The sequence below is a fragment of the Podarcis pityusensis genome (assembly GCF_964106645.2).
Source record: "Podarcis pityusensis genome assembly, chromosome: 17".
Taxonomy (NCBI): Eukaryota; Metazoa; Chordata; class Lepidosauria; order Squamata; family Lacertidae; genus Podarcis; species Podarcis pityusensis.
Genome location: NC_138042.1, coordinates 15,085,768 through 15,109,074, shown reverse-complemented (window position 1 = coordinate 15,109,074; position 23,307 = coordinate 15,085,768). Strand labels below are relative to the sequence as shown.

Here is a 23,307-nt window from a genome sequence, read left to right as displayed (position 1 = left end):
TAACTCTTTGCAACAGCTGCATCCTTGTCTCTAATTCCTCTTGTCCTCTCTCATTTTATGCTGCTCATACGGTCTTTCCTTGGCAATACATGGGCTGAGCTGTAATGCAGGATTTGAAGCCTGGAATCCAGCATTTTGCTGATGGCTGATGTCAGGGTGAACCCATTGAATTTGCTTTCACAAGGGTACAGGCTAATTATCTGATTACAGCAACAGACCTCCTTTGGCACAGGCGCTGACAATAAAGATGCACTCCAGTGGGACGTCTGTTTGCATCTGGCCAGAAGACCCTTTTCTATCAACAAAAGGAGCTCTGTGTGTTTTAGCAGCAAATGTACGTGCCTTGCGGATGGAACGGTTTGATTGGCGATACCCAAATATGTCATGAAGTCATTGCCGCTGACAAAGAATCACAGACTCTCTAATGAGAATCCAGCGGTAGCTCATACAGACTCTTGCTGTTTAGTAATTGGACACATCTGAAAGGGTTAGCAAAGGCTGGCTTTATGTGTATTTAATTCCATCGCTTGCTTTTTTTTAAAAAAAGTTGATTATGCTATTCTGAAAATGGTGGAACAAATATGCCTTGATTGATCATTTTATGACATGTGCTCGACAGTAGGTTATTTACTTTCTCTAGTGCATATATTTCCCTGCTCTGAGAAACCTGGGAACTTGTGTCAGCTAAATCTCCAGGGGATCTACATCATGGGACGATATCCATAGCAGCCAATGACAACAGAATTGTCATCTGACATGTCAGGTTGTCAAGTTGTCTGCGTTGTGCCTTCTTTGTCACCGCTAACTTTGCTTGCCATCACAAACATAGCTGTTTTACTGAGGGTCAGGAATTTAAAGAGTCCATTTTTTGCTTCGTTAAAGAACAGTATCATGAATCCAGGTATATTTCATTATACAGAGAAAAATTAAAAAAAAAAAGAATGAAAGCAATATGTAAGTGAAATACAGGGAAAGGACATAATAAAAACTATAGGATTTCCTCTTTTCTCTAAAGTTGCATTTCTGTGACTCACTGAGGAATTTGCTCCCTATTTGCAGAAGTGCCAGACAATAGGGGACAATATCCCTGCCCTCCCCACCGGGGTCAGCTCCAAGCTGAGGAGCAGTGGGGCCCCTACCGTCTGTCAGTCGACTCTTGGGGGCTCCTCCACATTTGCCTTTTGCCATGTGCTTTCTGGCCACAGGTCCATGCTTTCCCTGTTCGTGTCTGAGCACTTTCCCCAGGCATAGGCACCAACTCTATGGGGCTGAGGACACCTCTCTCTCACACACACCCCGATGTATGTGAGGATGGGGCTGAGCATCCCCCAATCTTGAGGGGCCGGGCCATGGCAGTGAAGGCTTCGTCGGAAGTCCCCACAGTGGCAGAGGGCCCTTTCAGGACTCCCCATGGTGGAGTCTTGCCCTGCTGGGCATCACAGCCTCCTCCCAACATGCATGATGTCATGCATGTGTGAGTTGCATGTGTGATTTCACATGCATGTGTCACACACGCACACACACTGTTGGGTGGAACTTGGCACGTATGTCCCCGGGAAAACCTGATCTTTTACTGCTGAATTGGAGTACCGCCTTTCCCGGTATGTCCCGTGGAGGACTTTAAGGTCCGTAAATAGCAACAGCCTAGAGGTCCCAGGCCCTAAGGAAGTCAGATTAGCCTCAACCAGAGCCAGGGCCTTTTCAACTCTGGCTCCGGCCTGATGGAACGCTCTGTCTCATGAGACCAGGGCCCTGCAGGATCTGATTTCTTTCCGCAGGGCCTGCAAGACAGAGTTGTTCTGCCTGGCCTTCGGCTTGGAATCAATTTGATTCCCTCCCCCTCTTCTTTTTTCCTTTCTCCTCCTGTGATGGAACTCCCATTTGGGGACTTCCCTGGATTTTTTCTGGCCGATGTAGGACCAGTCTGGAAAGTTAGCCTTGGTGAAGACTTTACGCTTTCATCCCCCAAAAAGTTTTTGATTTGAGTTTCCATTGAAATGAGGCTATGTTTTAATGTTTTAATGTTGTATTTTAATCTTGTTTTTAAGTTACATTTCAATCAATTTGTTTTTGTATCGGGTGTTAGCCGCCCTGAGCCCAGTCTTGGCTGGGGAGGGTGGGGTATGAATAAAAAATTATTATTATTATTTATTATAAACGACAAATTGTGCTTTCTACGGATTGCTGTTTGCTCCGATTCAACACTAAAGAGTGGGTTTTCACATGGGGGGTGGGGAGGTGAAAGCACTGAGATGCAGAGCTGGCAAACCCAGACCTGTACAAAGAAATGCAGAGCAAAGCTAAGTGTGGATGAGCCCTTGGAGGTGACAGCATTCCAAGAAGTGCTGAGAGACCCTTTTAATTTCCCACAATGCCTCAGATGCCAGGTCAGGGCATTGTGGGAAATTTAAAAGCTGGCTTGACATGGCAGAAGGGTGCAGTTTGCAGTGCTGGGCCAGGAGGAAGACAAATGAAGAGGGACCCAGCAATGAGCCTGACATTTGCCCAAGGCTGCGGGTTACTGGCACCAGCCCGTCAGGAGCCATTGTGCTGCTAAAGTGTCTATTTATCAGGCACACTTATATTCCTGGCCAACTTGCCATCTCTCCTCCTTGAAGGAGTATTGATATAAACATTGCTAGGACTGTCCCTAGCTGAAGCCAAAGATCACAGATGATCACATGAAACATTTAAGCCCTGTTTATTTCATAGAATCGGAGAATTGTGGAGTTGGAAAGGGCACCCAACAAGAATGATGGTGAATGCTGATATGTGGCATAATGAGAACGCCCTTCAAAAAAAGAAGAAGAAACAAGTGAGACTGAATAATTAAGTCAGTGAATCTGGCAACTGCATAGTTGATGCACTGTAGACTTCTGTGGAAATCCACCCCCCACCCCCCCCGTATTTCAGCTGAGAGCTTTAATGTTAAAGTATTCTTCGGAGAAGGGACGAGAAATTAACAAACTCTATGTGCATAGATTCACTGTGTAAGTCCTATTATTTTGGGTAAAAGGTAAAGTTAAAGGGACCCCTGACCATTAGGTCCAGTCGTGGCCGACTCTGGGGTTGCAGCGCTCATTTCGCTTTATTGGCTGAGGGAGCCGGCATACAGCTTCCGGGTCATGTGGCCAGCATGACTAAGCCGCTTCTGGCAAATCAGAGCAGCGCACGGAAATGCCGTTTACCTTCCCGCCAGGGTGGTACCTATTTATCTACTTGCACTTAGACATGCTTTCAAACTGCTAGGTTGGCAGGGGCAGGGACCGAACAACAGGAGCTCACCCTGTCACAGGGATTCGAACCACCGGCCTTCTGATTGGCAAGCCCTAGGCTCTCTGGTTTAACCCACAGCACCACCCGCGTATTATTTTGGGTAGAGGTGGCAAAAAGAATGGAATTCAGTTTAAAATGTATCCTTTGGGAGATAACAATCCAAATGCGTTTTGATCCACACTGGTCACCCAAACAGATTGTCTTTGGGAAATGACAGAAAAGAAAGGAAGTTATTATCCAATGTTGCTTTTGAACATTATTGTTTTTTGTACACATATATAAAATATAAAATATAGGTATCTGTGTATTATCATGTATCACTTCTGTTTGTAAATATAATTGCAGCTTTTGCCCCAAAGGTTTGTACAAGCAGCTCAGAAAGGGTCAGACTGCTGTCTGTTCATACATACCAAGCTATAATTTATACATATGTGTATAATTTATACAAATTTGTACTATTCATAAGTAGCCCTATACATATTTGTCTTGTATTCAGGAGCAGGCTTTTTTTAGAGAATTGTGTTATATAAAATTTTATTGAGATTATTACAGTAAATTAGAAAGAAGGAATAGAAAAAGGGGAGAAAGATAATGTGGGGAAAATATTTTTAAAAGCAGAGGAAAACAGCAATAACAAAATAACCATAAAATGTAATGAAGGATACAAAACTACACAGTATATATGTAGATGGACAGACATTGTTTCCCTCAAGAATATGTTAAGCCGTGTGCCAGTATGGTTTCAACAAATACATTCCAAATATCATTAAATTTGTGCATGTATAATTGTCGTCTGAAGGTGATCCGTTCATGGGTTGCATCCGTCCATCCATCCATCCATCCATCAAAGGGGACTGTATTTTTGTCCTGTTTCAGCGGCTGTCATCCTCTGACTAGTGCCGTCTTTACTGAGGGGGTCCTCTTTATTTAAAGGGGCTCAGCTTGCTTTAGCTGTTGTTTACTGTGACAGAGCAGGGGAAAGCTATGGTTCCATCAGGGCTTCTAGCTGGAGTCCTCTAACTCAGAGGAGAACCTGGGACCCTTGTACCTATAAGGACCGCCTCTCCTAGTATGTCCCATGGAGGACCTTACAGTCTTTAAACAAAAACATCTTGGAGATCCTGGGCCACAGGGAGGTTAGGTTGGCCTCAACCAGAGCCAGGGCTTTTTTGGCTGTGGCCCCGATCTGGTGGAACGCTCTGTCACAAGAGACTAGGGCCCTGCAGGACTTGACATCTTTCCACAGGGCCTGCAAGACAGAGCTGTTCCACCAGGCCTTTGGCCAAGGCACAGTCTGAACCCCTCTCTCCTTCTGTAATCCTCATAGAACTCTAGCCCAATGGTTGCCATTAATTTGATTCTGAATTGATTTTAGAATGAATTGATTTTAGAACGCTGTGTTACTTTTATTGTTGGTAGCCGCTCTGAGCCCGGCTTCGGCTGGGGAGTGCAGGATATAAATAAAATTATATTGTTGTTATTATTAATGTGACACCATAGGGCTGGCTTCCTCAAACTTGGCCCTCCAGATGTTTTCGGCCTACAATTCCTATGAGCCCTAGCTAGTAGGACCAGTGGTCAGGGATGATGGGAATTGTAGTCCCAAAACATCTGGAGGGCCGAGTTTGAGGAAGCCTGCCCTAGGGGTACTGGCATCACAGGCATTGTGCAAATGTTCCTGGTTGATGATGTGCATTTGGGGATGCCTTGAGGGTAACTCTGTCTCCCAACCTGAATCCCTAGCGTGTCTTCGGAAGAAAGGGACTCGTGATGCTAAATTAGCATTTTGGTACAATTCACTACATCTCTTTTTAGTTTAGCTTACAATGCATATTGGATGGTTTAGTTCAAGTGTTGAAACTAGTGTTGCACAGATATTAACCTGGTAGCACACCGTTCTCACTTTATAATAATTGTAGTAGTTGCTGCAGCAGTATGTTGCTATATAATAATAACAGTAGTAGTATTAATGATAGTGTTTGATACATTTCTAAGTGAAATAAATCATGCTGATAGGTTTCCTTGCAACCAATTTTTAACAGTGAGCTTGTTTGTAAGGCAGCTGTTGTCCCTCAATCTGTTTGCAACACCAGTTCCAATATTTACTGTCATTTGCGCCTTTTTCAAATATCCAGACCAAAGCTCCAGGGCATATCAGCATTCAACCAGATTGTAAAATATGTGCAAGGTTAAATTAAAAGCAAGTGTTTAAGTGGATTAGGGACACCCATTCCAATCTTGGGATCTTTATCCATAAACTCAGTGGTGCAGACAGGGCCTCTGAAAGACCAAAAAAAGAGATTTATCTATACTTGGCTGGAGTTGCCGGTTTGTTTTTATTACACCATTTCCTGGCCAAGTTTCTCAATGCTGAGAAGAAATGATTATGAAAATGTCTTACCCTAGGGCACTTAGGAGCACGCAAAGCTCCCCAGGACTTGTCATTGCTGGTCCAGTTCGTATTCCTGAAGAAATCCCAAAGTTCACACATAGTGGGAGAACACGGCTATACCACAGGGATGCTTTTACTGGTCCACAGAAACTCATTGCCTCACCTTTCCTGCCTCATGTAGTGTCTTGTAAACAATGGCTGATGTATGAGGCTCTATATTATGGCTGCGTATCCCGATTCTTTGTCCTGCCAGTTCAACTTGGTGTTCGCCCAAATGAAGGGGGTCACACTTAACATGAAATATAAAAGTCAGTTTCTAAACTATAGTATGGTGTTTTTAACTTCAGAACACGGCCATGTTGACTTATGCCAAAGAGCCATATGCCTCAGATGCAGGAAGCAGCATATCTGAACTAATACTCTGGCTGCTATCTGTGCTAAACCTACAAGCAAAGTTAACAACTCAGCCTAGATATGGGTGTGAGCTATGAGAGGAAGATGTGTCAAATGTGGAAAACATTGGACAGAATTGGTGGTTATACAGAGTCATGCAACATGTGGAGCAGAAACTGGGTTTCATCTTTAGCCTGCCAAGTAATGATATTGCAACGCTACTTAACAATAACTCAGCTGTTATGGTGGCAAGAATGTGATAAGTTCATTGATCTCAGGGCAAGGATGCTGGACTACAGCTTCCAAGCCAACATGATCAGTGGTCAGCAAGGATGGGAGTTGTAGTCCAACAACATCTGGAGGGCACTGTGGTGGGAGAAGCCTCCTCTACTTGAATACCCCCCCTTAAAGTGTGTAACCCCGTCCCCACCCCTATGATAAATTTGGGTCGTCATGTAAATGCTTTTATTTTCTCCCTAAATTTCTACTGTCTCCGCTGCCCAAAGTAATCTCCAAAAGCTTCCTTTAAGCAGAAATTTGGTGGTAACGGTTTGAGAGCCACAAAAACTTATACCAGTCTTAAGAGAGTCCTGTCAAGTTTATGCAAAATTCCTACAGATGATTTGCCTTAGTAAGATTCATCAAATTCAACACAAATTTCAGTTTAGGTGAATTTTTTTTTTTTTTTCAATTCTCTTTATTAATTTCCATTAACCAATCAAACACAAACAACAACAAAACAAAAACACAACAAAAAGAAGACAAACAACAAAAAGCATCATACAAATAATTGACTTCCCTCCACCTCGGTTTTGGATTATATAACAAAAAGTTTTTTCTCGCAGTTTTGATTTATGACATCTGCGCGTCGTAGGGTTATATTGAACCTACTGTGATTTTTAAATTTCTTACATCTGCTTCGATATATGTTATAAATTTATTCCATTCCTTAATAAACTTTGTATCTTTCTGGTCTCTGATTTTTTTGTGTCATTTTTGTCAATTCTATCTATTCAAATAATTTACTTTGCCACTCTTTAACAGTTGGGATATTTGTTGTCTTCCAATTTTGTGCTATCAGTATTCTAGCAGCTGCTGTTGCATATTGAAATAATATCTGATCCTCTTTCTTAATTTCATCTCCAATCATCCCCAAAAGAAAAGCTTCAGGTTTTTTAACAAAGGTGTATTTAAATATTTTTTTAAATTCGTTGTAGATAAGTTCCCAAAACTTTTTAATTTCTTCCCAAGTCCACCACATGTGGTAGAAATTTCCTTCCTTGATTTTGAATTTCCAACATGCTTTATCTCCAGTCTTGTAATTTTTTTCGAATTTTACCAGTATAGGTGAAATTCAGTGGTGACACTAAGGTTCTTCTGATATTGGAAGCGACAGAAATCACTGTTATGAGTGTTTTATGAGTTTGTACATGGGTGTTGGGTGTGACACATCTGAGCCCTGATGGTGTGCTCTACACACAATTTAAGCTTGGGTACTTCAATGAAAGTGACTTAGTTGGTCATTCTGATGTAAAAACAAAACAAAACACCCTATACCCATTTCGATCAAGGTTCTCTGGCTTATCTGTTTTGCAGATCAGGCTTTATGTATTGGTTTTGAGCTGAGCACTCAAGGTTATATAAATTTTGGAAGAGAAGGCTTCCCAATGGCTCCCCCAATGCCTGTTGGAGGGTTGGAAATGGAATCCAGACTTGCTGGTTTTCAAACCCTCGTTTTAAATACAGCCTCTCTTGTGTGTCACCCTGAACATTATCTGGACACGGTTTGCATACGGACTGGGAGGATAGTCAAATGTAATTAATGCCACATGTTACTCTGGAAATGGGCGTTTTATTGGGACTGCTGCAGAATGCAGACCAATATGTTTGGGCTCCAAGTTGCATGTTCCCGTTTACTGTGGGTTGTATCGCTGGCGGTGCTGTTCACCGCTGCAAGTGCATTCAGTCTCGCAGGTTTAAAATGTGAGTTAAGATAAACTCCGCAGCATGCATGTCAGACTGTACATTCCTCAGTGTTTCTTCCAGGCGTGATTTTTCACGCTCCTATTAGATACACCGACGTCACCAGAATGCAACTGTTATGCATTGCTTTTTGTGTATAGTGCATCTCTTCCGTGACGTGGTAAATCTTAGATCAGCCTTCACCAACTGGAACTACAACTCCCATCAGCCCTGCAAGACACCAGGTTGGGTGAAGACTGTCTTAGATAACCTTCTGTTGGCATTAAAGCCTTTGTAGTCTTCCTGTGTCAAGCTAAGTGTGTTAAAAACAATACAGTGGTACCTTGGTTCTCAAACTTAATCTGTTCCGGAAGTCTGTTCCAAAACCAAAGCGTTCCAAAATCAAAGTGCACTTTCCCATGGAAAGTAATGCCCATCCGTTCCAGACTTTTAAAAGCAACCCCTAAAACAGCAATTTAACATGAATTTTACTATCTAACGAGACCATTGATTCATAAAATGAAAGCAATAAACTGTGCACTGCATTCGCACAATCAATCAACCAGTAGGTGAACTGGGTTCCACACAGTCACAAAAACAAAAAAGAGAGCTGCAAAAGCGCAAAATAAATAGACAGACCTCAGTGTAACACTCAAAACAAAAGTGTGGCACTCAAATCGGGAGCGTAACACTCAAAATGGAGCACATTCGGCTTCCGAAAGCAGTTCACAAACCAGAACACTTACTTCCACGTTCGCGGTGTTTGGGTTCCAAGTTGTTTGAGTACCAAGGCGTTTGGGAACCAAGGTACCACTGTACCTCATCGTTGGACCCCTGACCAGGAAGTGATCTCTACTAAGCCACTACTCCTTTTGAGAAACATTTTCCCCTCCTTTCTTTGCAGCCACAGCACCATCACTTTGTTGCCCAGTTCAGATGGAGCTCTCTCAGCCGAATTCATTTGCTCTCCCCCCCCCCCCTTCATTGCTAACATGCTTTATGGCCCTCTTGAGACAGTGTGTGTGAGAGAGGGGGGAAAGAAATTGGCGGGAACTAACCACAGAGATGGATCCAGCAGTCAGGAGGTGCTCAATTTGAACTGCACATCTTTCTCTTTTGTCAGATTGTTGGCTGTGACCACCAGCTGGGAAGCACTGTCAAGGAAGATAACTGTGGGGTCTGCAATGGCGATGGTTCCACCTGCCGGCTTGTCCGAGGCCAATATAAATCTCAGCTCTTGGCAAATAAACGTAAGATGTTGATTTGACTTTTTGCCTCAACAGGAATATGAACGCCCTCCAAACAATGATGCGTAAAGGGACCGGTCGCTTCTAAGGGTTTTAATTATAACCCAAACATTTTAAAAAATGTTTCCTTTAACTGTACTGACCCCATGCTGGGAAATCAGGCAGAATTAATCTTCCGTCAACAAAAGGCTTGGCGTTTGGATTCTGAAGGCACGCAGATGGAAGATAGGTTTGCCAGATGTCGCAGAGGACATGGCAGCTTTTTCCTGACGCGTCAGAAGGAAACTCCACAGGTGTGTCTGCTCTGGTGTTGCCGTGATGGAGGAAGCGGCACCTGCTAAATGGCTTTCCACTAGCTCGCCTGCAGCATAGCTCCTACAAATGTACAGGTGAAACTCAAAAAATTAGAATATTGTGGAAAAGTTCATTTATTTCAGTAATTCAACTTAAAAGATAAAACTAATATATGAGATAGACTCATGACATGTAAAGTGAGATATATCAAGCCTTTATTTGTTATAATTGTGATGTTTATGGCGTACAGCTGATGAAAACCCCAAATTACATTGCTCCCCAATCAACACAGACTGTGGAAACTTCACATTGGACTTCAAGCATCTGGCATTGTGTGCCTCCCCATTCTTCCTGCAGACTCTGGGACCTTGATTTCCAAATGAGATGCAAAAGCTGCTGTCATCAGAAAAGAGATTTGGGGAGCCATGTCATTAGCTGGTGTTGGTCCACTGTGCTTCATTAAGTCCAGGGTCAACTCAGCTGTCTACCAGGAGATTTTGGAGCACTTCATGCTTCCTTCCACAGACGAGCTTTATGGGGATGCTGATTTCATTTTCCAGTAGGACTTTGGCACCTGCCCACACTGCCAAAAGTACCAAAACCTGGTTCAATGGACATGGGATTACTGTGCTTGATTGGCCAGCAAACCCACCTGACCTGAACCCCATAGAGAATGTATGGGGCATTGCCAAGAGAAAGATGAGAGACATGAGACCAAGCAATGCAGAAGAGCTGAAGGCTGCTATTGAAGCTTCCTGGTCTTCCATAACACCTCAGCAGTGCCACAGGCTGGTAGCATCCATGCCACACCGCATTGAGGCAGTAATTGATGCAAAAGGGGCCCAAACCAAGTACTGAGTACATATGCATGCTTCTACTTCTCAGAGGTCCAATATTGCTCTATTTGCAGTCCTCGTTTTGCTGATTTCATTTAATATTCTAATTTTCTGAGATTGTTAATTTGGGGTTTTCATCAGCTGTACGCCATAAACATCACAATTATAGCAAATAAAGGCTTGACATATCTCGCTTTGCATGTCATGAGTCTATCTCATATATTAGTTTCACCTTTTAAGTTGAATTACTGAAATAAATGAACTTTTCCACAATATTCTAATTTTTTGAGTTTCACCTGTATACAAGCCCCTTTGGGGTTGGAATCAGGCCACAACTATGGCACACATACAAACACTGCAATATTTTGTGCCCCCCAAAAACATGAGGTAATATTCGTAAGCCCTTGGAGCAAAAAATGGACTTGGGGAAAGCTATGACATTCTAGAATGATTTACTCATTAAATGTTGCAGATGGGGCCAAACTGCTGTGTGAATGTCAGCCTGATGGCCCCTTCTCCATTGCAGTGCACCTTTGGTCAGGAGCTTTCTAGTGGAAAGGGAGTGTGTCTGCTCCCCCTACCCTTAAAAAAATTTTTTTTTCATGCTCTCGTTGACTTCTGCCTATGTAGATGCCCCAGGCACACAATTACTTTGACAAGATGAATCTAGAACAAATGGGGTGCAGGGTGTGAACCCTGCTGGCAGGTGAAGGGTTAAGGATCTCCCCTTGCTACTAAGTGCCCCTCCATGAGCACCATGCAATAAAAAAGGGGCAATAATTACATGTGGTTGTGATGTAATGTGTAGCCTGGTACAAATCACCCTGCTGTTAACAGTAAAGGTAAAGGTAAAGGGACCCCTGACCATTAGGTCCAGTCGTGACCGACTCTGGGGTTGCGGCGCTCATCTCGCTTTATTGGCCGAGGGAGCTGGCGTACAGCTTCCAGGTCATGTAGCCAGCATGACTAAGCTGCTTCTGGCGAACCAGAGCAGCGCACGGAAATGCTGTTTACCTTCCCGCCGGAGTAGTACCTATTTATCTACTTGCACTTTGACGTGCTTTCGAACTGCTAGGTTGGCAGGAGCAGGGACCAAGCAATGGGAGCTCACCCCGTCGCGGGGATTCAAACCCCTAACCTTCTGATCAGCAAGTCCTAGGCTCTGTGGTTTAACCCACAGCGCCACCCGCGTCCCTGATGTAATGTGTAGCCTGGTGCAAATCATCCTGCTGTTAACAGTAATGCTTAGATTTCCTCAACTCTGGCCAAAAGTGAACATTCGTTTTACAGAACGCATGGTGGGTGTGTGTGTATTCTGAATTTAGAAAGAAAAACTGGCACATGAACTAAACATCTAGAATAGCATGTAATTTCTGACAAGGGTGTGTGGAACCATTTCTGCTGAATATCTATCCCACCTATTTATGTTTGGTTTCTGTGGGGAACATGGAAAGGCGTTTGTTTACAGAATCATCCTTACAGTCTCAAAGAATAGCCCGATGGCTAGAAAAGTTTGAGACACACCCTGAGTTTGCACAGCATGCTTCCGAAAATGAATGCACTAGCTGCGATGGGCCCAGGAGATCGAGGAATAACAATTCACGGAAAAGCTGAATAGTCTTCTGCAAATACTATGTGTTGTAAGACTGAGAGCATACCAAGCAACCTGGCTTAGTGGGACCAGCAAATACATTTTGCTGCGTGAAACAGGACAGCAAATTCCACCCCTCAATTATGTCAAAGACAATAGTCCCCCAGTCTTCTCAAGTTATTATGGCATCTGAGGCAGAAAATGCAACAATAATAAAATGATGAACAGTTTGCTACCTTTTTAATGCAACCCGGAATGAGCTGCCTGAGGCTGCTGCCTCACTCTGTCCTATGGTAGGGCCAGCTGTGGGCTTAGTGTAGGAGCAGGGAATTTGCTGGACCCTCAGCTCCCAGCATTTATTTCTTTTTTAAAAAAATTATAATAATTGATTTTCTTTTTTCTCATCACAAATATACTTATATCCATAATGTACAATTTGCATAACATCTCCCCTTCTCTCCCTTTGGGCTTCCCTCAACTTCCATTTCTGATTTATTATCCTCATTATTATATTCTGCTGTTTTTTACAATACATCAGTATTTTCACTTTGTTACAATATTTGTTCCCCGTCCATAAAATTGTGAATGTTTATTTAAATCCTGCCATCGAGTCGATGTTCTTTCTTTATTTCTGCAAATATAATATAACAGGTTCCCACTCTTTTTCAAAGTCACTATTGTCCTTTTCCCAAAGTCTGTCTTGTCAGCTTTGCCAACTCCGCATAGTTCATCAGTTTTTCTTGCCATTGTTCTTTGGCTGGAATTTCTCTAGTCTTCCAGTTCTGTGCTAACAGTATTCTTGCTGCCGCCGTAGCATACATGAATAATGTCCTTTTCTCTTTCGGCTGATCTTGCCCTCAGATACCCAACAGGAAGGCTTCTGGCTGTTTAACAAATTTTGTTCTAAACATTTTTTTCAATTCATTATATATCATTTCCCAATATATTTTAACGCTTTTACAGTCCAACCACATATGGCAAAAAGTTCCTTCAACTTCTTTACACCTCCAACACTCCTTCTGTTCATTTTTATATATATTTCCCAATTTAACCAGTGAAATATACTATCTTTAATACATCATCTTCATGTAATTCTCTTTTAACAATATACAATCTATGAATTTCAGATTTACTTTCCAATGTTTTATCCAATCTTCAAGTTGTATATTGTGACCTATATCTTGCTGTCCATGGTGACTGGGACTATGGGCATCCAGCAAAAGGTTCCCCATACATCCTTGGATTATTGAATAGCGGTGCATTTCTGCTGGGGAGAAGCAGGTCCAAATTCCCACCGAACCATTAACCTCACCAGAAGACTTATTAGCTCTGTGCCTCATCATAACCTGCTTTTAAAGGTGGTTGCGGAAATAAAACGAAAAGGGGCATGTATACTGCCTGTAGCTCCTTAGGGAAAGGACGTGGGTGGCACTGTGGTCTAAACCACAGAGCCTAGGACTTGCTGATCAGAAGGTCGGCGGTTCGAATCCCCGTGACAGAGTGAGCTCCCGTTGCTCGGTCCCTGCTCCTGCCAACCTAGCAGTTCGAAAGCACGTCAAAGTGCAAGTAGATAAATAGGTACCGCTCCGGCGGGAAGGTAAACGGTGTTTCCGTGCGCTGCTCTGGTTCACCAGAAGTGGCTTAGTCATGCTGGCCACATGACCCGGAAGCTGTACGCCGGCTCCCTTGGCCAATAAAGCGAGATGAGCGCCGCAACCCCAGAGTCGGCCACGACTGCACCTAATGGTCAGGGGTCCCTTTACCTTTTAGCTCCTTAGAGAATGGGTAGATAATATATATATAGTAAATATTTTCAGGCCCTTTCTTTAAAGGGTTGATTGTATACTACTACAAAGTTTGCTGCTCCATATAGAGTTGGAGATACACTGCAACATTTTGCTGCGGGTTCTACTTATGTGCAACAATTTTTAATCTGATAGCACTGCTCATGTTTCTGTGCTCTGGAGCTGCAGGCCTTGCATGACTTGGCTGTTTAATCTCAGGGTTGCTGCAGTTATTGCTGCTACTACATATATATATATATATTTAAAAAAACCTCGTCCAAGTGTAATTTCATTCCCATACTTCCTCTCCAAATCCATAGCTATCCTCCTGCACAGCAAGGCATGGCATCAGGAACATTTGGCTGCTGGAGGGAGTCTGCTTTCATTTCTGGTTTTCCTTCCCTCTTGTACTATCACATAAGGGGGGGGGGTTGTTGCCTGGGATTGAGCATCTGTGAAGCAGGTAGCTTAGAAGCTCTGAGGAACGCCGCTGTACTTAAGAGATTCCCTTTTTTAGCACTTCACATTAGCAGCTTCTGTGCCAAAAGGAAAAATAAATGCTGGGAATGTTTTTTCTCTCTGAAGCATTCCAAACACACCGCTGCGTCCATCGTATTGAATCAATTTTCTCTTTGTATCTGCGTTCAGTTCTGTTCTCCCACTCTGCGGACATCGTGGGGTGGGTTGTGGAGGGGGGAGTGGAGGGTTTTTGGAGACAGGGATCAGAAGACAAAGATGTGGGTGGAGCAGTGCAACTGTTAGCACTTGCAACGGAAACAACTATCTCAGTATTCACAGGGATAGTATATCAGTCCCAGAAGTGTGAGAAACCGGGGGGGGGGGAGGGACTACCATGGTGGGAAGAGAGATGTGTCCCCCACTTCCCTCCTACGCTCTTCTGAAGGGGAAACACCTGGGCTGGTGTCCCCCTCCTTGCAAATAAAAATGAAAGATTATTTGAAAGATCTGGCTCTTCAGCAATCCAGGCTCTTTCTCTGCATCCACCAAAAGTACTTAATGTGTTTTTATTACTCCTGCTTGTAAAACTAGTCTGGTTTGTGATTTTTTTTCTTCTGCAGCAAAGCCCCTGCATGGTTGAATCTCTTCCCGCTTTGACCCTGCATTGCCTCCAAATCGGAGGCAGCTTTTCAGAATCCACTTTCTCAAAGTAACGGATAAAGTGCTGATCCTGAGCTCATCTGTCACATGCACAGTTTCTGTGGGCTGGTTTCTGGGCTGCGCATTCTGTGTGAGCTCTCCACTTATAATAATATAATAATAATTTATTATTTCTACCCCGCCCATCTGGCTGGGTTTCCCCAGCCACTCTGGGCGGCTTCCAACAAAGATTAAAAATACATTAAAATGTCACACATTAAAAACTTCCCTGAACAGGGCTGCCTTCAGATGTCTTCTAAATGTTAGGTAGTTGTTTATTGCCTTGAAATCTGCTGGGAGGGCATTCCACAGGGTGAGCACCACTACTGAGAAGGCCCTCTGCCTGGTTCCCTGTAGCTTTGCTTCTCGCAGTGAGGGAACCGCCAGAAGGCCCTTGGTGCTGGACCTCAGTGTCCGGGTAGAATGATGGGGGTGGAGACACTCCTTCAGGTATACAAGACCAAGGCTGTTTAGGACTTTAAAGGTCAACACCAACACTTTGAATTGTGCTTGGAAATGTACTGGGAGCCAGTGTAGGTCTTCCCAGTTGCCAGTCTAGCTGCCACATTCTGGATTAGTTGTAGTTTCCAGGTCACCTTCAAAGGTAGCCACACATAGAGCGCATTGCAGTAGTCCAAGTGAGAGATAACCAGAGCATGCACCACTCTGGCAAGACAGTCTGCGGGCAGGGAGGGTCTCATCCTGCATACCAGATGGAGCTGGTAGACAGCTGCCCCAGATACAGAATTGACCTGCACCTCCATGGACAGCTGTGAGTCCAGAATAATTCCCAGGATGCACACCTGGTCCTTCAGGGGCACAATTACCCCATTGAGGACCAGGGAGTCCTCCACACCTGCCCGCCTCCTGTCCCCCAAAAACAGTACATCTGTCTTGTCAGGATTCAACCTCAATCCTTCACTTCAGTCCTGAGCGCTCCAATGTGTGGAAGGCAGCCAAGTCAAGCTGTCAGGATGCAATAGAGGGGACTAGGCCACCAAACACATTTCCACTCCCCTCCTGGGGGCTAGAATGCCTGGAAAGTTGAGCTGTTTCACTCAAGGACAATAGATTTCATGCCATGGGATGGGTGAGCTCAAGGAATTAGATCTTTTGCCAGGAATAGGTGGGGCTTCTGAAAGACCCCACTGCAGAGTAGCTTTGAGAAAGGATTCACTTCTGTCATGCTTCTGAAGTCTAGAGACTTTGATTCCCTAGCAATGCAATCCTGTGCATGCTTACTCCAAAGTAGCTAAAGGGAGAAAAACAGTGGGGATTATCTCCCAAGTAAGTGTGCATTCCAAGGTTTGCAGGCTATCTTTTTGGGAAATTTGTGGGTTTCGGCTGAAATCCTAAATGCACTTACTGGGGGGGGGGGGGAGTTAAGTGCTGTTGCAGTTGACTTACTTCTGAGACTGTACAGGACTGTGTGTTACTCAAGCATGATTTGGATAGTCAAACTTAATTGAATAAAATCTCTGAGCTGCTACCATTATTGGATCAAAGGCACTCCTGTCTTCGCTGCTTTTGCCCTTCTCAGCTTGCACATGCACACACATGGCCAGCTCTTATCTGGACCTCTCTCACATAAACACACTGGCATGCGCTGATAAAAGGACAGCTTTGCTGACATTTTCTCTAACTTTGGCTTTATGTCAAGACTAAATGGATTGCTTGCTAGGGATTCCAAGCTACTTTGCCTCAAGTCACAAGTAATTCTTCTTTAGCGGTATTCCAGCAGATCACACGTGAAAATTGTTATCTCCTCTGCACGGATACACACACAAACAAGCAAGCATCACAGGGTCAAATACTTTTATTTATGTATATATTGTCCAGCTTGGGTGAGCCTAGGATAATGAGAGTCAATTCACCAATTGGCCAGACAGACATTATTTCAAATGTTGGACCTTAGGAAAGTCTAGACCAGGGTTTCCCAAACTTGGGTCTCCTGCTGTTTTGGGACTGCATCTCCCACCATCCCTAGCTAGCAGGACCAGTGGTCAAGAATGATGGAAACTGTAGCCTTAAAAGTTTGGGAAACTCTGGTCTAGACCATGATAAGACTCAGGGCTTACCCACGTCCGTTTGCCCTACCACTTTCCCCTCCCAAAAACCTGTGGTTTAGGAAGAAATTCAAAGACTATCTTCAGAAACATTGCAAAATTAAAGAATGTTAGAGTGATGTTGGACTGAAAATAAGCGGTTTCCAGCTGTACAGGTTAAAGTTAATGATAGACTAAGATTAAAGAATAGGATTAAAGATGTTTAAAGAATTGGAAATTTGACATTAAGAGGGAAAATTTTAATGTTATATGATACTAAGACTAAAGATCAGGTTTAAAGAAGTGGAAGTTATATATTTCAATATTTTATTAAAGCTAAAGATTGGGATTAAAAAAGTGGAAAAGAAATCGCTGGACAAACAATTTGGATTGGAATACAGAAGAGGGAGGTATGAGGAAGTCCAGAAAATAAGTAAACTAAAAAAAACGGAAATGGAAAAGAGATATTGTTTTTAATTGTTATGGTGTTTTTTTTTGTTTTGTTTTTTTGATGAATTGTGGTTTTTTTGTGTGTTTTTGTTATCATTTTTTTTCCTTTTTTGAGATAAGTATTGTGTATGTTTTTCTTTTCTTTTTTTGTTGTTTAAAACTTTAATAAAAATTATTATTTTTTTTAAAAAAAAAACCTGTGGTTTAGCACTGAATCAGAAGATAAAATGGTAATTGAGTTTTCCATGGACTGCTATTCTGATATAGCACTAAAGAGCAGGTTTTCAGCAGTAGGGTGAAGGCAGAACCTCTCATGGCACAAGCGGAGGTGTTGGCCAAGCCCTCAGTGAACTGTGTGCTGCTTTGTGGCTTGAGCAACTTGGCTTTGAAAGGGCACCTTCGCTCTGCTGCTGGCTTTGGTGGAGTTGAACATTTAAAGTCAAAAGGCTACAGCAGAACTTGCAGTGCGGACAGCAAATCTATTTTCACAACAGAGTAAGAAGAACAGACTATGGCTGTGTTGAGCTTACTGGATCTTTTTTAAAAAAATTAAAGCTCACATAGAAAGGTTGCTGTTGCTTGCACTTCAGATGACCTGTGGGTAAACATAGACTTTCTATTTTCAGCAGCCCCATTCCATTAAGTTTTTATTAACCAATTTTTTGTACTACAAGGGTAGGCAGCAAAGGTTTCACTGACCTTTCCTAATGTTCGAGGCAGGTAAAATATGCTTGCTAAGAATTAAAAAATGCATTAAAATGGTTTTTCTGTTGGTTTCTGAGGCTGTGAGAATGTTTTAGTGTGTGAGAATGGGGGGGGGGGGCTGAGCTGGCATCCAATATGTATTTTAATTTAAAGTGGTGGGATGATTGGGATAAAGAGTTTCAAGTATTTGAGTTTGGCACCTAATTTTGTTTTCTCTGCCTACAAATGTCAGTTACGGAGCTGCTCCAGCCAGCACCAAAATGGGAGATCTTAAAAGATAAAAAGTTGGGGGTTTTTTGTTTCATTTTGTTTAGTAGATCCTGTGTGATATTTCCTCTCCATTCCATCCTACTACCTTGCCCCCATCATCTGAGCAATGTGACCACCAAACCCCCCAATTCCCAGTTACCACATCCCGACACCCCAACCAAGTAAATATTTCATCCCCCCTTCCAAAGAAAGATCAAATTCTCATTGTTTGCCAATAAAATATCTCTTTGCCTCCTGCCATAAAAATGCTGATAACTGTTTAATGACAATACAGATGCACAGTCAAATTTCCGAGGAGGCTCACAAGAAAGTCAGTAAACAGCTGGTTTGTAGCCTAATATCTGCAAGAGCAGCTGTTGCTATGGACGTGTAATAAGTGTTTATTTTACAAAGCAACCCTGTATAATTAAAGTGATAGCTTTCTCTTGAAAACAAGGGCATTTGTCTAGCAGCGCAGCACACACAAAATCTGTGAGACGGTAGAGCAGAGCATAATTGTTTCATATATAGCTGTACTTCAGGGTTCATTGGGTTTGAATGTTTGTCTTTTTAGGTGGCCCAAAACTTGGCTTGCCATTTTCCCATGAAGAACTGTTTTCACTGCTTGTTTGGGCACTTCCTTTGCTTGTTGATCATGTATGTTTTTTTGCCTCCCTCTTCCCCCACCCAGCGGATGATACCGTGGTTGTTATTCCCTACGGAAGTCGACACGTTCGCCTGGTGCTGAAAGGTCCTGATCATCTCTGTGAGTAAAAGTACACTTTATCGTGGTCTCCCGTTTTTAATTGCTGTCTTGTTTTAACAGGGCTGTTTAATTGTGTGTTTTAATTGCATATATTTGCAATTGAATGCTTCACATGAACTTGGTTTTTGCACTATGAAAAATGCTTCGAAGCTTATTTCAGCATTGCATGTGTTAATTACACAATAAAGACTCTCCTCCTGCAAGAGAGGGGAGTGGTTGTGGTCGGGAGCCGGACTCTGCCTCAAGCAGGGGGCGTTAGCCCCCTGCCTCCCACTCACTTTAGGAGGCTTGCGTGCGCTCATTGCTTTACTGCTTTTAAAAACCCAGGCATCCAGGTTTGCCTTGCTGTGTCCTCTTTTCCGTGTAAAAACCTACATTTAACCTTCTATTTCCCCCCACTCCTGGTGCTTGATTTGTTTGTGCGGTCTGAGTGCGAATTACCTTTCTTAAGCTGCAGCTTGTTCCCTTGCCCAGCACGTGCCCCCAGTGAGGTCTGAGTGTGAGTGTGGCTCCGTCTTTCTTTCTCCCTCGTCTCCTCGCTTTCCTTCCCCTGCCTCTGCCTTGGTGGCTGTGCGTTTTTATTTAATTTTTGGCCAGGGTGCTTGTACGTTTTCCCCTCTATTGCCCTTGCCTGTCCAATTGCATGGCTGGTCTGGGTGACTGAGTGGGTTTGCCTTACATTTTAATTTGTTGGCCAGGGTGCTGGTGGGTCCTCGAACCACAATAGTCAAATGCTCATAATATGCTGTGGAGCTGTATTTACCAAAAAACAAAAACAACTCTGCAGCTTCTCTGCCCCTGCCCTCCTGCCCAATGTAAGAGTCAGCCCTATCCTCAAACGCCACTCCCAAGAGCATCAGTTAGCTGCACAATTATAAGAAGCTATAATTTAACCCATAAATAAAACTAATTTTCCAGCGAGCTTGATGCAAAGGACTGCCGTAGAAAAGATTGTGCTGGTTGATGAGAATACAGCGAATACAGCTTTCCTTCTGCTCTGCTGAAGCACCACACTGCTCATGAGCTTAACACATGTTCTTGCTCATATGTTTTCTTTGGTATTTCTGGACTTTGGAGACACGTGCATTTTGTACTGTGCTGTTAAAGGATGTTGCCCAAAGAAAGCATGCCAGTGCCCAAGATAGTGGAGCAGAGATTATGGTTTAATAAGGGTGGGACATAAGGAATACAGATACACTGGAGATCCCCAAGGAGCTTGTAGTATATCATATCACGAGCTCAGCTTAAGATGTCTGAGCAGAATGGCAACAGATATGGAAGGCAAATATTCCAACGAGGTCCTGACTTGCAGAGTCTCCAGTTGGCTTCTTTTCATGAGCTCAAATGAGGGAGCCAAAATCATTAACAGCCATATATGTTCCTGAGGGCCTACAGCAGGCTTCCTCAACCTTGGCCCTCCAGATGTTTTGAGATTACAATTCCCATCATTCCTGAACACTTGTCCTGCTAGCTAGGGATCATGGGAGTTGTAGGCCAAAAACATCTGGAGGGCTGAGGTTGAGGAAGCGTGGCCTAGAGATACGGATTGAATTAGATGATGAAATACAGAGATGGAAGACAAGAGTTCAGAGTACACCCGAATAGAGTTGGTTCACTTGGAGGATAACATGTTTGAAACATGGGCTGTATCCCCTCCCCAAAGAACAGGTAATTCATGATGAGATGATGCTGGATTTTTAAAGGGGCAACCCCTATTTGTCTTGCTTTAAGCCTACAATTTCTCGCATCTCATGAAGCCGAAGTCGCTGTGTGAGTCATACAGTCCTCAGCCATATCCCACAGTAATAAAAGTCGGAGGGAAGCTCATTGCATTATGGTCCTGCCGACTTAACATCTTGAGCTGTGTTTCGTGTTGACACAGTAAGAAGGTGGGGAATTCACTATAAAAATTTCATCCTCGTGGTGAAAGTAGCATCTAGATCAGCTTAGTTTATTGCCAGTGACACGTTGGATGATCAGGACAGTGTCCCTTTTACCTGCTGTGAACACACACACACACACACAGAGAGAGAGAGAGAAAGAGAGAGAGAGAGAGAGAGAGAGAGACCAGTAATTGAACCAAACAAAATATACACCAGGGAAGAGATGTTGAAAGCAGGTGAAAAGATGCATATTAATTGAATTCGTCGTGGCCGTTAAAATGGTGCAGTTCCCCCTTGGTTTTCAGGGAACAATATAACATGATTTTCAAGATTCTAGAAAGCCCACAGAAGAAATCTGCAATAAATTCTGGTTAGATGCATAGTCACTTAAATGTTACAATGTGAGAACTGGATCTCCGTAAATCTCTAAACACCAGACTAGGGTTAATAGTTTATGGGTGTTTGCTACAGCCATATAATATTAACTGGTTTATCAAAGGTTCTGCATGTGCGTAATAATTATCCCGTCCCCCTCGCCAATCCTGCCTAGTGCTATGTGAGGCTATTTAGCAGTCGAGAGAAATGAAAAGTACAAATATGTGAAATGGAAGATCGGACAGAAAGCAAAACACACCTACCCATGCTTTCACAAGTGAAGCTGAGATATCATAAATATTGTGCATCACGAAGAGTTTTAGAATAAAAGAAGATCAGCTCCACGTAAAGCAGAGCCTTGGATGAGCTCATTCAAAGTGAGCCGAAGGACCAATATGACTCCTAAGCAATAGGCAGATGGTGAATGTCATCCTGGAGTAAACTTTACACAAGATCATGATCTTCTCATGTGTTTGCAATAAATGTGTTCTCCTGGCAAGAAACCAGTGTGCTCTGTTACGCTGAGCCTGGTTCAGCTTCGGTAATGTGAAGATACTGAAAGAAATTCCCTAACAAGCCTAGCTGATTGACACCTAAGGCAGTTTTCATTTAACAGGTCGTATTTCTGTGCTGCACCATGACTTGTCATGCCCTTGTCTTATTGCATCATGGATTAAATGCCCTGGGGGGAATGGGGATGAGCCCTTGGGCATTGAGCCAACAATTTGGTTCTGTAAGGAATATCTTCCCCGTTCCTGATCCTACCCATGACTCTCCCAGCCACTGTTCTTTTATTCCTTCTTTTTTGTTCTCCTTTCTCCTCCCTCTGCTATGCATTTCCATGTTCTCAAAACATTCTGGGGCTAGCAACGCAACCTAAGTCCAAGGAAGGGGTTGGTGCTGGTGAACCAGTTAGGTAATTCGTTTAACTGCCTGGTGCAGAATCGTGTGTGTTTTGCATGAAATGTAGAAGGGGGTTTTGCATCGCTGTGGAAAATGCATTATTAAAACAGAGTTCATCCTGGCCGACCTGCGGAGCTTTTTTGGCTGGAGCTTTCTGTTCTCCTTGGCTAGCTCTGGAATAAAAGCCTTTATATATACTTCTATATCTTATTCTGAAAGAGGCCAGGAAGGAGTACAACTTCCGCTTGGAATCTCAGCACACACACACACAAACAGAGAGAGAGATATACACAACACCTTCTTAATTCTACTGGGAATTTTTCTGGCTCCCAAATAGATAAATCTATAGAAAAAAGAGAGGAGACCAAAATACACTGGAATAAAGTAGAAAAAAATTGTGTGCAGGTCTTAACAGAGATGTTCACAAGCATAGACATTAGTGAGGGCAACTTAAATGATTGGCTGCTCCTTATTAACGGAGGGAAAATCCATCTCACTCAGCGAAAAGGACATTTGCTTAAAACGTAGTATATCTTTCAAATGTGCTTTGACATTCCTGGTACAAATAATTTTGCTTGCTTGTTTTCTCTCTGCAAGCTGCCGAAACAAGCGCACCCTCCTCTTAAATGTGTTGTGTTTGCCAGATTTAGAAACCAAGACGCTGCAAGGTTTGAAAGGCGAAAACAGTCTCGGCTCCACAGGTTCGTTCCTCGTGGACAATTCTAGTGTGGACTTGCAGAAGTTTCCGGACAAAGAGATCCTGAGAATGCCTGGCCCCCTCACTGCAGATTTCACTGTCAAGGTGAGAAGCTACAACTAAACCATGCTGTTCTTTTTAAAGAAAGGGGAATGTGAAACAATGGGCAGTTCTCTTCAAAAACAGTGCATCAAAAGGCCACTTATCCTTCCAGCTCTCTGCCAAGATTGACATAGAGATGGGGTATCTCCTATGAAATCAGGTGGGGAGAAAGTCCCCATTGACCCTCAATGCTCATAGT

The 23,307-nt window shown here is 43.2% G+C and overlaps 1 protein-coding gene across 3 annotated transcripts in view; it reads left to right on the top strand.

The window, feature by feature from the left end:
* Window positions 1-23,307, top strand: part of ADAMTSL1 (ADAMTS like 1) — a 485,290-nt gene that overhangs the window by 315,483 nt on the left and 146,500 nt on the right. For all 3 annotated transcript variants that reach the window (XM_080987684.1, XM_080987682.1, XM_080987683.1), the window contains 3 exons: window positions 9,147-9,273; window positions 19,074-19,148; window positions 22,954-23,111. In XM_080987684.1, the coding sequence (XP_080843810.1) occupies window positions 9,147-9,273; window positions 19,074-19,148; window positions 22,954-23,111 (360 nt within the window). The remainder of the gene's footprint in view (window positions 1-9,146; window positions 9,274-19,073; window positions 19,149-22,953; window positions 23,112-23,307) is intronic.